Consider the following 14,407-nt stretch of genomic DNA (forward strand, 5'->3'; position numbering starts at 1 on the left):
TTTGCTGCCTCTGGCACTGGACTGCTTGACCGTGTGCATGGCATTATGAAGTCTGAAGACTACCAACAAATTTTGCAGCATAATGTAGGGCCCAGTGTGAGAAAGCTGGGTCTGCCTCAGAGGTCATGGGTCTTCCAGCAGGACAATGACCCAAAACACACTTCCAAAAGCACTATAAAATGGTTTGAGAGAAAGCACTGGAGACTTCTAAGGTGGCCAGCAATGAGTCCAGACCTGAATCCCATAGAACACCTGTGGAGAGATCTCAAAATGGCAGTTTGGAGAAGGCACCCTTCAAATATCAGGGACCTGGAGCAGTTTGCCAAAGAAGAATGGTCTACAATTCCAGCAGAGCATTGTAAGAAACTCATTGATGGTTACCGGAAGCGGTTGTTCGCAGTTATTTTGGCTAAAGGTTGTGCAACCAAGTATTAGGCTGAAGGTGCCAATACTTTTGTCTGGCCCATTTTTGGAGTTTTGTGTGAAATGATCAATGATTTGATTTTTGCTTCATTCTCTTTTGTGCTTTTTCCTTGCAAGCAAATTAAATGAAGAGAATAATACCAAATAATTTGTGATTGCAATCATTTTCAGGAAGAAACTGAGTATTATCTGACAGAATTGCAGGGGTGCCAATACTTTTGGCCAGCACTGTATATCGGACGAGACTCGCCAATGCAAGTCAATGGGTGCTAGAAAAAAAAAACGGACGGCACACGGACCATCCGTATGTCATCCGATTTTTATGGCTACTTTACCATTGTGTAGCATAGAACACTGTAAATGGTCCTGTAAATGATTGTAGAATAATAGTTGCAGAGAAAAAAAATGCATTATATACGGATTTCATACTGATGCTAGGTGTGAAAAATCGCCCTGTCCTTTCATGAAAATCGCATGATGCTTGCATGACACTCGTCCTTTTTTTTCGGTCCAGAAATCGGACGTTTTTTTTTCTCACATATGGGTATGAGCCCTTACCTTAATACAACCCTAACCCTAATCCTGACCCTAACCTAACCCTAATCCTAACCGTAAGCCTAACACAACTCTAACCCTTACACAACTCTAACCCTAACCTAACCCTAACTGCAAAGAATGGAAAAATAAATATTTTTTTTTTTTACTGTATCTTTTTTATCTAACTAAGGGGGGGACAAAGGGGACTTTAATTTATTATTTTTTTTCTTTTGATCACTGTGATAGGATTTATCACAGTGATCAAAAGGAACCAATAGGGAAAATTCCCTATTGTTGCCGGGCACCAGCCAGCAGATCTCGGTGGGGAGCATGCGCCCGCCATTATTTTTCTACAGACAGATGACGGAGGGCCAGGGGATGGATCAGGAGATCCGTGGGGACGGTGGAGGTACCGGGAGAGCTCGGTAGGCTTCATTTTTCTCTCCTCTGACATGTAAATAATATATATAATTATAATATAATTTCCAACTCTGGGGGGCGCTACAGCCTTATTCCTCAACGACGCATTTTCACGGCGCTGAGGAGTAAGTACCCTTAGCTGCCGCTGTGAAAAGGTGTATCGGCTGTCGTTAAGGGGTTAAAAATGTACTAAATTTATATCTGCTGACCTTAGAAGATCATTACAAAAGGCACAAGAGCAACTCTCAACTCCCAGATCAACGATGCTTTTATATAATCAGTAGCTGGTCTGGGAGGTGAGAACTTCTCTAGCTAATACTAGAGAAGAGAGAGAGAGGATTCAAAAAGACCTAAATAAACTGGAGCAGTGGGCAGCAACCAACAGAATGGTTTTTAACAGGGAAAAATGCAAAGTACTACATCTGGGCAATAAAAATGAAAAAAGCATATACAGAATGGGAGGAATAGAGCTAAGCAACAGTACATGTGAAAAAGACTTAGGTATACTAATAGATCATAGACTGAACATGAGTCAACAGTGTGATGCAGCAGCAAAAAAGGCAAATACAATTCTGGGATGTATTAACAGAAGCATACAGTCTAGATCACGTGAAGTCATTATCGGTCTTTACTCCTCTTTGGTCAGACCTCATCTGGAATACTGTGTACAGTTTTGGGCACCACATTTTAAAAAAGACATAGACAAGCTGGAGCAAGTTCAGAGAAGAGCGACCAGAATGGTGACTGGTCTGCAAACCATGTCCTATGAGGAACGGTTACAGGATTTGGGAATGTTTAGCTTGCAAAAAAGAAGACTGAGAGGAGACTTAATAGCTGTCTACAAATATGTCAAGGGCTGTCACATTGTAGAAGGATCATCTTTATTCTCATTTGCACAAGAAAAGACTAGAAGCAATGGGATGAAACTAAATGGGAGGAGACACAGATTAGATATTAGAAAAAACTTTTTGACAGTTAGGGTGATTAATGAGTGGAACAGGCTGCCACGAGAGGTGGTGAGTTCCCCTTCAATGGACGTCTTCAAACAGAGGCTGGACAGATATCTGTCTGAGATGATTTAGTGAATCCTGCTTTGAGCAGGGGGTTGGACCAGATGACCCAGGAGGTCCCTTCCAACTCTACCATTCTATGATTCTATAACTGGTGTGGGTTTTTTTTTCCTGTGCTCCCAGTGTAGCTTTATAAAGGCGCAGTCAGACAGCTGTATAAATCGGAGGACAGAGATCGGACCAGAGTGCACAGGCTGTCCAGCGGCTCTCCTGAGCAGAGAGTGACAGCTGCATAGAAATGCATGAAGCTGTTATGCGCGGGTCAGGAGAGCCGCCGGCCAGTCTATGCACTGGGTTCCCATTTCTGTCCGATTTATACGGCCGTTTGACTGTGCCCTAAGGCTAAGTGCCCACGATGCAGATTTTTTCCGCATCTTCCTGGCAGGAAAAACACATGCGGATTTTACATGCGTTTTTCCTGTCAGGTAGAAGCGTTTGTGAAGCGTTCTTCACATGCATTTCCGCATGCGGGTTGACAAGCGCTTTCCAAGCGATTTTAGCATCACTTGGAAAGTGCTTGTCAACTTGGTCACACTATATAAATCCACGCAACCGGCATGAATCTATATAGTGTGACCAAGTAATAGTTAAAAGAAAGAATAAAAATGTTAAAAATAAACATTGTACTTACCTTCCGATGGCCCCCGGTCTCTTGTATGGCTCGCGATGGTCTAAAAGGACCTTTCATTACGTCATTTAGTCATGTGACAGGTCATGACGTCATGGAAGGTCCTTTTAGACCATCGCGAGCCGTACAGGAGACCGGGGGCCATCAGAAGGTGAATATAATGTTTATTTTTTATTTTAAATTCTTTTTTTTAACAGGTTCTATGGTACCCGGGTCCGGAGGAGAGTCTCCTCTTCTCCAGACCCAGGTACCATCCGCACATTGAATCGCTTAATATCCACATGTGCACATGTAGTGACGCAGATATCAAGCGTTTCAATGCAAGTCAATGGTGGCGATTACGCTGTGTGTCCGCAAAAATAATGGACATGCCGCGTATTTTTCCGCAATGATAATCTGCAGCGGAAATTTCCGCAGCATGTGCACAACACATGCGGATTATCATTGGGGACCATGGGGCACGTATTACCAAGCTTTTTTTAAGCGTTTTCGCTGCGGAAAGTCTGCAGCAAAAAAGCTTGAAAAACTCATAGTGGGCACACAGCCTGACTCTCCAAAAGTTTGGATTTTTTTCTTTGTTTTTTTTTATTACACTTCTACCTATATGTTTACAGAAATGTGATCATTAATTGGGTTCTTGCTTATTTTTACAAATTGATATACTTGACATGTTATGAGGGTGGCAACCAGTCCCTATTCTTAAGAAGATGGCATCTTTCATTGATATGATTGCTTTGCATTTTGTCATATTCTGACTAGTATCTATTTTTACTGTATAGTTTTATCGTTTACTTTACTTTACTTTTTAGATTTTAAACTGAATATTCTAAGTTTGGATGACCTGGCACTCCCTATAGACGCAAAGGAGACAAAAGTGAAGGTTAGGTATTCCTTTTTCTCAATTTTTGTAAAATAAACTAGTATTATCCCCTTCACCACCTTGTGATTTTCTGTTTTTTTTTTTTGTTTTGTTTTGTTTTTTTTTCCTCCCCCTCCTTTCCAATTTCAAAAAAGTGCAATTCCACAATTGTTTTTGGGGTTTGTATTTACAATGTTCACTAAATGCTAAAACTGACCTGCCACTATGATTCTCCAGGTCCGTACGAGTGCGCAGATTCCAAACATGTAAAGGTTATAAGTCGTGAAAAAAAATCAGAAATTTGTAAAAAAAAAAAAAAAAAAATCTCCATGTTTCTCATTGCGCTTTTTAACAATCGGATTAATTTACTTCATATTTTTATAGATTGGACATTTCTGAACCCAGCAATACCAAATGTGTATTTTTTATGGTTTTTATTTGGAATGGGGCAAAAGGGGGGTGATTTGAACTTTTTTTTTTTAGATATTTTTTAAAACTTTTTACTGGCTGCAATAATCCCCTGAGGAGACTTGAAGCTGCGATCATCCAACCGCATGTGCTACACATAGCAGGACTGAAACCCTGCTATGTGTAGCATAAATCATGATGGCCGGCGTTCATAGGAGATTTACAATGACAGGCACGGGGGTCTTCTTCTGACTCCCGACTGTCATGACAACCCATCGGCGTGTGTTAAATGCCGCTGTGAAAGATTGACAGTCGCATTTAACTGGCTAACAGCCGCGGGTGGAGGGGTGCTGTTAGAGGCACATGACAACTGATTAGATCAGCTGTCATGCAGGGACAGATGTGGGCTCAGCTCCGGAGCCCGCATCAAATAATAATAATAATATCAAATGCAGGGACACTACCTTGGACGTACCTACAGTACAGACCGAAAGTTTGGACACACCTTCTCATTTAAAGATTTTTCTGTATTTTCATGACTATGAAAATTGTACATTCACACTGAAGGCATCAAAACTATGAATTAACACATGTGGAATTATATACTTAACAAAAAAGTGTGAAACAACTGAAAATATGTCTTATATTCTAGGTTCTTCAAAGTAGCCACCTTTTGCTTTGATGACTGCTTTGCACACTCTTGGCATTCTCTTAATGAGCTTCAAGAGGTAGTCACCGGAAATGGTCTTCCAACAATCTTATAGGAGTTCCCAGAGATGCTTAGCACTTGTTGGCCCTTTTCCCTTCACTCTGCGGTCCAGCTCACCCCAAACCATCTCAATTGGGCTCCGGTCTGGTGACTGTGGAGGCCAAGTCATCTGGCTTAGCACCCCATCACTCTTTCTTGGTCAAATAGCCCTTACACAGCCTGGAGGTGTGTTTGGGGTCAGTGTCCTGTTGAAAAATAAATGATGGTCCAACTAAACGCAAACCGGATGGAAGAGCATGCCGCTGCAAGAAGCTGTAGTAGCCATAGTGGTTCAGTATGCCATCAATTTTGAATAAATCCGCAACAGTGTCACCAGCAAAGCACCCCCACACCATCACACCTCCTCCTCCATGCTTCACGGTGGGAACCAGGCATGTAGAGTCCATCCGTTCACCTTTTCTGTGTCACACAAAGACACAGTGGTTGGAACCAAAGATCTCAAATTTGGACTCATCAGACCAAAGCACAGATTTCCACTGGTCTAATGTCCATTCCTTGTGTTCTTTAGCCCAAACAAGTCTCTTCTGCTTGTTGCCTGTCCTTAGCAGTGGTTTCCTAGCAGCTATTTTACCATGAAGGCCTGCTGCACAAAGTCTCCTCTTAACAGTTGTTGAAGAGATGTGTCTGCTGCTAGAACTCTGTGTGGCATTGACCTGGTCTCTAATCTGAGCTGCTGTTAACCTGCGATTTCTGAGGCTGGTGACTTGGATAAACTTATCCTCAAAAGCAGAGGTGACTCTTGGTCTTCCTTTTCTGGGGAGGTCCTCATGTGAGCCAGTTTCTTTGTAGCGCTTGATGGTTTTTGCAACTGCACTTGGGGACGCTTTCAAAGTTTTCCCAATTTTTCAGACTGACTGACCTTCATTTCTTAAAGTAATGATGGCCACTTACTTTTCTTTACTTAGCTGCTTTTTTCTTGCCATAATACAAATTCTAACAGTCTATTCAGTAGGACTATCAGCTGTGTATCCACCAGACTTCTGCACAACACAATTGATGGTCCCAACCCCATTTATAAGGCAATAAATCCCACTTATTAAACCTGACAGGGCACACCTGTGAAGTGAAAACCATTTCCGGTGACTACCTCTTGAAGCTCATCAAGAGAATGCCAAGAGTGTGCAAAGCAGTCATCAAAGCAAAAGGTGGCTACTTTGAAGAACCTAGAATATAAGACATATTTTCAGTTGTTTCACACTTTTTTGTTAAGTATATAATTCCACCTGTGTTAATTCATAGTTTTGATGCCTTCAGTGTGAATGTACAATTTTCATAGTCATTAAAATTCAGAAAAATCTTTAAATGAGAAGGTGTGTCCAAACTTTTGGTCTGTACTGTATATGTCCAAAGTCGTGAATGGGGTTAACTTCTAAGCAATAAAATTTTGAAACATATGTATTTTTATTGACTTAACCAATTTTCTAAAATGAATATTACAAAATAGTGTTATGGAACCAACCTTTGTTTTCATTTTGATAACTAAGCTTTTTCCTACCCCAGATAATTAGGGAAAAGCCAAAGGTTTTTATGCATCCCTCACTTGCTCATGACAAAGGATATGCCTTTAGTAGAGATGTAAAGTCATTCACGAGACTGTCTACCTCAGAAGGGGAATCTGTTGCAGAAGTACAATCTGAGACAAATGAAGATTTTGAAATTTTAACCCAGCGACACAGAGTTGACTCCAGGTCTTCTGAGCATTACATTCCAGAACCCGCAGATGAATCCACCGTTAATTCTGTGTATTCAGAGGATTTTGAAGGCTCTGTGCTTACTGAGACTGAACATAATTCAAAATCTGATTCATATTTATACTCTAAATCTTTATCTGCAAAAAAATCTGTCGTCTTCTCACATCATTCCTATACTCCATCCAACAAAGCAGGACCGTGGAAAAAAATGGCTGAGAACATACAGAGAGTAACAGTAAAGGAAATTGCTGTGCAGACCAGTGATGCTGGATTCACTTATCATTGGCCACATTGTAAGTATTATTTCATGTGAATTAGGCTAAATTAATATTAGCTCTGATTAGCTGCAAACTTTTTTTCTCTATTGCTTCATTGGGAGACACAGGAAGCCATGGGTGTATCATGCTGCAACTAAGGCCACGGCCCCACTATCAGTATTTAGTCAGTATTTTTTCTCCGTAGTGGGAGCCAAGACCAGGAGTGGGTGATAAATGCAGAATTGGTGGCTTGTTTCTATTATACCTTTTCTCTGATTGTTCCTCACCTGGTTTTGGCTCCCACTCCTGAGAAAAAATACTGACCAAATAGTGATAGTGGGGCTGTGGCCTAAGGCTTACACTAGGCAAAAAAGTGAACGCCTTCTCATTAGCATACACCCACTAACTTATACCAAGCTAATCAGTTTTAGCTCACTGTCCGTAGGATGCAGACACTGTTCCGTTTCCAGACCCTTTTCTACCTTTTATAGGTTTGTTTTTCTTTTTCTTTCAGATACAGCATGTGATTTTGGGCAACAAAGTGGAAATGCCACTCTGTCATCCCACATAGAAACTGAGAGAGCAGTGTGGTCTGATCTACATCGTATCCTCTCTGGTCTAAGCGGCAGGACCCCAACACACATCAAGAGCATTTGGGGTATCCATGCGTGCGGTCTTCGCCACCCAACTCTGGCACGCTAGGGAGATTCGTACATGGAGGGAAGACGTACCTTTATCCCAGTGACTCTCCTACCCAGGCCTTTTGATGACTTTAAAGAAGAAGTCAGGACACTTCTTTAGAATCGGGTACTCTCAACTCCTTCCAGGTTTTGGTGGTGGGGGCTCCTAGGTCAAAGTTCCCGAACGTGTTGGGCTTGTAGGGTCTTCTGCATCCTTTCCGCCCTGTGCCGGGTCCTAGAGGCCTTCCCGTCACTTGTCCTTCTAGGCTCCGCCCACCCCGCCTCTGCTCAGCCATTTGGATGCGTGCGGTCTACTTGCTACACTAGCTCTCCAACTACCATTACTTCAACATTCCTTTTTCCTTTTCATGCCTATAATCTCAGGGAGAATTTCTCCCACCCTTCTCCCTAATAGTCTTGCATTCTGTCTGCTCTTCCTGCAATAAAAGGCTGTCCTCTGGTCAGCAAACAGCTCTTTGCTCAGATTGCAGCCCCCATTACGCCGGACCCACTGGAGCCCCTTCTGCCCACGATGAGAGCACGCCTCCCCCTCCTCCTGAGTAGGCCGCAGCTCTATCATAGTCTCTCCCTGACCTAACCAAGGTATCTCAGTCTTTGGTCTTAGACTTAGAGCGTCTGCCTATCCCATCAGTCATCACTGGTGCTCAGATTGTCTCTTAAGGCGAATCAGACTCACCCGTCAATCCACTCCACCATGGCAGATCGCACAAGAGGTCCAAAAAGCGGACGCGTACCAGCTCCTCTTCTGGGTTTCCTAATTCCACCTCCTCCAGGTTAGCCCCCATTTCCCATCACAGCAATCAAACCTCCGTTCTGAGTCGGACTCTGATCTCAACTCTGACCAGGTCTCCAAGCTCCGTGACATAATGGATAGTCTAATTCTGGCTGTTAATCGGACCTTACATGTCAAGGAGACTGTTTAAAAAAGTTAAGCTCCTACCACGGGTGTTCTCCAATGACAAGGAGTTTGGCAGGGTTTTTTCTAGGGATTGGCAACATCCGGAAAAGCGTTTTTTAGACAAGGATATGTATAGATATTTTGTACCCCTTCCCCTCTGGCCTCCTCAAGACATGGGCTGAGCCTCCAATTTGGATCCTCTGTTGTCCCGGCTATCCACCGACACGATCCTTCCTCTCTCTGATGGAGCCTTTCGCAAGGATCCCACTGATAGACACGTCGAGTCCTTGGCCAAGTCTGCCTTCAAAGCTGCGGATTTAGCTCTGCCCTGCCTTCACATCTAACTGGGTCTCTAATTCTGTCTCTGCCTGGGCGAAATTCCTACATCAAAGCATCCTCTCTGGTGCTGCGCCTTCTGTGTTAGCGGACCTGGCAGGTCAGATTGTCCACGCAGGAAAATATCTTCTCACTGCGTTCCTTGATGCTACCAAGTGCTCTGCCATGGAGTCCAGCAAGATTGTAGCCTTACTTCTGGTCCTATGGCTAAAGGCATGGAATGCAGACTCCGCATCCAAAAAATCTCTCTAGCCTCCCCTTCCAGGGGTCGCATCTTTTCGTACAGATTCCAATTGGATCAGATAACTGCTGACGCTACTGACAAGAAAAGCTTTTCTTCCCCTGCCCAAGTTCCTTTTGTCAATGTTCGTCTACTGTTGGCTCCAAACGACGGGATAAATCTCCTCCTGTTAAACAAGAGAAGAGAAGGCCTTCCTTTAAACCAGCTACTTCCTGGTGATCACGTAGTCAGTTGAGCAGATCTTCCAGAACTAGATCTAACATTTTCTCCTCTGCATGATGGGTCGCTCCCACCTGGAAATCCTCTCTGGGTGGCCGTTTCCTTCTTTTTTGGGACGTGGCTTTCCGTAGTCGACGACTCCTAGGTCAGAGAGGTAATTTTCTCTGGTTATAAATAGTTTTTCTCCCTCCTTCCTTATTGCTTCTTCGATTTCTGAGCCAAAGGATCCCCTCTGTCACATAATGACTAGGGACTGTGAGCACCTACCCGATCCCTCAAACTAGGGGAACCCTAGGCTTTCCCTGTCCGCTGGATTACTTCTGATGGTGAAGGCACCGGAGTCTCTTACCTTGCTATGCTCCTATCTTATCCGTTCCCTTCCCCAACCAGGGAGGTGTGAGGCCGAAGTGTATGGGCTAACACTAACCAGACAGAGTTAACAGACAGGGATAAAAGAAATCTACAATCATGCAAATACACTCACAAAACAGAGTGGGAAACAGAGGAGGTATAGGAAGGGAAAACCAAATATGAAAGCATAAGGAAAAACACGCAAACCAACTCCACGCCACAATCTCCAAAAAACTCTCCAACCGCCAACGCCAAACATTGAACTTTCTCCTTCACCACGAACCAGGAAGTCAAACTATCACTGGCAAGGTCAGAAACAAGGAGGAGGGTTCTTATACATGCTGGGAGTAAGGAATAGTGATGAGCAAGCATGTTCTGTTAACCCTTTCGGCAAGCATGCTCGGGTTCTCGCCGAGTATCTTCAGTATGCTCGGGTGTTATGTTTTAGTTACGCTGTGCTCATGATTTGCGACTGTTTGACAGCTTTAATACATGTGAGGAATGCCTAAGAAACAGGCATTCCTCACATGTATTAAAGCTGTCAAACAGTCGCAAATCATGCGCATGGCGTGACTGAAACATAACACCCGAGCATACTGAAGATACTCTGAAAACACCCGAGCATACTCGTAAATCTCGAGTAACGAGCATGCTCGCTCATCACTAGTAAGGAACCCAGAACATCTGATACAACCCAAAACCTTGAACTCCAGGAGTCCAACTAAGCAGTTTTACCCCTACAGGACTAGAGCAAAGAAAGCCAGAACTGCTAATATGATGATCAAGCCATTTTAACTACCGCAGGTGTATGTTTCACCAGACGCTGCGATCGTCTGACCCTAATTTGTTGCGGTATCCCCCTGACACCCTCCCTTGTTCCAGGTTTTTTTTCCAGGCTATCTCCGTTCTCTGCCAAGCAAGCGTCTTCATTCCCATTCCCCTTCAGGAATGCTTCTCAAGTTTTTATTCAAACCTTTTTGTAGTCCCCAAGAAGAACGGGTCCAACTGTCTCATCCTGAACCTCAAGCTCGCGAACAAGCAGTTTCGTCTTCGCCACTTCAGGAACAAGTCTCTCCGTTCAGTGATAGCCTTCATATAGCCTGTAGAGTTTCTTTTTGTTTTTTAGACATCCAGGATGCCTACTTCCACATTCCCATTTGTGCATCTCACCAAAGATTAATTTCGTAGTCCGAAATTCCCATTTCCAGTTGACGGCTCTTCTCTTTGGCCTAGCCACCGCTTCCAGGGTGTTCACGAAGATCATGGAGGCTGTCATGGTGTCACGGACGGACAAGGGGATGTCCGGCGGACAGCACAACTCACGGATGCAACGGTATGGGACGAGGAAAGGGACACCTCCTGACACCAACCTGTGTCTGTCCCAAAACTCCCCTATCCTACCCAGACAGGTTCTTCCCCAAAACCCACCCACCCCATGCACGATGGCCCTTGCTGGCCCTGGACTTAACCTGGCTAGTGCGCAGGCCAGTGAGACACTAGTCTCACCACTACAATAAGACAACACAAGGAAGGAGTCAAACAATGAGAAGACATAGAATACACTTCGCTCTCCTAAAGGAAACTTCACTGCTGCAACAGCAACGAACAGCACAGCTTCTCCAGAGACTGGCTCCTTCAAAGAGGTCAGCATAGAATGAACTATAACCGGCGGTCAGCTGATGGATCATGTGGCTATTTAAAGGGAAGTGGGAGTGGCACCAACCAACATCAGCTGATTGTCATCAAAGGCTGCCATCAGGAGACTAACATTAACCCTTGCTGGAACAAAGGAAAAAAATACATTTAAATTACAGCATACCCAGAGGTGCCACGAATCCCCAAATTATTTGTGACAGTACCCCTTTTTCTACGAGGGGCCTCAGGACGCTCAAGACCGGACTTGTCCGGAAATGACATACGGCAGGAACACCACGAAACCGTATTCACCTCCGTAGACCCTTGGTCCTCAAGGTTTCAGCCAACGCAGACTGACTGTGATGTTAATGACTTAGGAGATTTGTAGCGCCTCCGGAGCCTAATCGGCGACCTGTGGAATACGTTAAGGAAACTCCTCACTGGGGGTAACTCCAACTGGAAGGTTGTAGGGCTGAGGACTGACGTAACCCTATACCAAGCCATCACCGTAGAACCCAGAGTCCCCGAAGCGTACTTCCACCTGATGTTTTTAGTGGACACCCACACATACTCATTCACACACAGGTCCGGACCTGAACGTGGTAATAAACCACACGTACAGTGGGTACAGAAAGTATTCAGACCCCTTTAAATTTTTCACTCTTTGCTTCATTGCAGCCATTTGGTAAATTCTAAAAAGTTCATTTTTTTTCTCATTAATGTACACTCTGTACCCCATCTTGACTGAAAAACATAAATGTAGAAATTTTTGTAAATTTATTAAAAAACAAAAACTGAAATATCACATGGTCATATGTATTCAGACCCTTTGCTCAGTATTGAGTAGAAGCACCCTTTTGAGCTAGTACAGCCATGAGTCTTCTTGGGAATGATGCAACAAGTTTTTCACACCTGGATTTGGGGATCCTCTGCCATTCTTCCTTGCAGATCCTCTCCAGTTCCGTCAGGTTGGATGGTGAACGTTGGTGGACAGCCATTTTCAGGTCTCTCCAGAGATGCTCAATTGGGTTTAGGTCAGGCCTCTGGCTGGCCCAGTCAAGAATAGTCACAGAGTTGTTCTGAAGCCACTCCTTTGTTATTTTAGCTGTGTGCTTAGGGTCATTGTCTTGTTGGAAGGTGAACCTTCGGCCAAGTCTGAGGTCCAGAGCACTCTGGAAGAGGTTTTCATCCAGGATATCTCTGTACTTGGCCACATTCATGTTTCCTTCAATTGCAACCAGTCGTCCTGTCCCTGCAGCTGAAAAACACCCCCATAGCATGATGCTGCCACCACCATGTTTCACTGTTGGGATTGTATTGGGCAGGTGATGAGCAGTGCCTGGTTTTCTCTACACATACCGCTTAGAATTTTCACCAAAAAGTTCTATCTGTGTGTCATCAGACCAGAGAATCTTATTTTTCATAGTGTGGGAGTCCTTCATGTGTTTTTGAGCAAACTATGCTGGCTTTTAGATGTCTTGCACTGAGGAGAGCCTTCCGTCGGGCCTCTCTGCCATAAAGGCCCGACTGGTGAAGGGCTGCAGTGATAGTTGACTTCGTGGAACTTTCTCCCATCTCCCTACTGCATCTCTGGAGCTCAGCCACAGTGATCTTGGGGTTCTTCTTTACCTCTCACCAAGGCTCTTCTCCCACGATTGCTCAGTTTGGCTGGACGGCCAGGTCTAGGAAGACTTCTGATGGTCCCAGACTTCTTCCATTTAAGGATTATGGAGGCCACTGTGCTCTTAGGAATCTTGAGTGATGCAGAAATTCTTTTGTAACCTTGGCCAGATCTGTGCCTTGCCACAATCCTGTCTCTGAGCTCCTTGGGCAGTTCCTTTTGAGCTCATGATTCTCATTTGGTCTGACATGCACTGTGAGCTGTGAGGCCTTATATAGACAGGTGTGTGCCTTTCTAAATCCGGTCCTATCCGTTTAATTAAACACAGCTGGACTCCAATGAAGGAGTAGAACCATCTCAAGGAGGATCACAAGGAAATGGACAGCATGTGACTTAAATATGAGTGCCTGAGCTAAGGGTCTGAATACTTATGACCATGTGATATTTCAGTTTTTCTTTTTTAATAAATTTGCAAAAATTTCTACATTTCTGTTTTTCAGTCAAGATGGGGTGCAGAGTGTACTTTAATGAGAGAAAAAAATGAACTTTTTAGAATTTACCAAATGGCTGCAATGAAGCAAAGAGTGAAAAATTTAAAGGGGTCTGAATACTTTCCGTACCCACTGTACATTTGGAACCAGATGGTACTCTCCTTGTATCCCACCATGTCACAAAACTCCTACACTTAGGAGACTCAGTGGTAACATGCACCACCCCCACTTCCTTAGACCAATCCTCCCAACAGGACACTGAGGTCTAGTGTTAACCTGGGGTATGGGTAGAGTCTCACCCCTATTCTCCGGTAGCCCCTTAGCTACCTCCACCGGAGAAGGAGAAGTAGGTTTCACCAAGACAGCAGAGATAGTAGTAGCCAAGCAACTGTTCTCACAAAATTTGCCCCAATTGACTACTTCTCTGGGGAGGTGATGTCCGGCAGACAGCACAACTCACAGATGCAAAGGGGTGATAGGAAGGCCCTAACGGTAGGGGACGAGGGAAGGGACACCTCCTGACACCAACCTGTGTCTGTCCCTAAGCTCCCCTATTGTCCCTAGATGCCCCTCCCCCCCCACCTCCCCATGCATGATCACGTGCCTAAGCCCTCACTGGCCCTAACACGAGGAAGGTAACACAAACAATGGGGAAACAAAAACCTAGAATACACTTAGCTCTCCAACCGGAAACTTCACTGCTGCAACAGCAACAAACAACACAGCTTCTCCAGAGACTGGCTCCTTCAAAGAGGTCAGCATGGAATGAACTATAACCGGCGGTCAGCTGATGGATCATGTGGCTATTTAAAGGGAGGTAGGAGTGGCACCAACCAACATCAGCTGACAGTC

General features: G+C 44.4%; 1 protein-coding gene across 5 annotated transcripts in view; it reads left to right on the top strand.

Moving 5' to 3' along the window:
- The window catches only part of CUNH19orf44 (chromosome unknown C19orf44 homolog), a 119,086-nt gene that overhangs the window by 39,548 nt on the left and 65,131 nt on the right, over positions 1-14,407 (top strand). For all 5 annotated transcript variants that reach the window (XR_012252327.1, XR_012252329.1, XR_012252324.1 and 2 more), the window contains exons 6-7: positions 3,888-3,958; positions 6,615-7,098. Coding sequence is in view for 1 of the 5 variants with exons in the window: in XM_073655197.1 (XP_073511298.1) it covers positions 3,888-3,958; positions 6,615-7,098 (555 nt within the window). In the remaining 4 variants the exon portion in view is untranslated. The remainder of the gene's footprint in view (positions 1-3,887; positions 3,959-6,614; positions 7,099-14,407) is intronic.

The sequence above is a fragment of the Phyllobates terribilis genome, unplaced genomic scaffold (genome assembly GCF_046119375.1).
Source record: "Phyllobates terribilis strain yellow unplaced genomic scaffold, ASM4611937v1 Scaffold_1__5_contigs__length_1240528914, whole genome shotgun sequence".
In the NCBI taxonomy this organism is placed as follows: Eukaryota; Metazoa; Chordata; class Amphibia; order Anura; family Dendrobatidae; genus Phyllobates; species Phyllobates terribilis.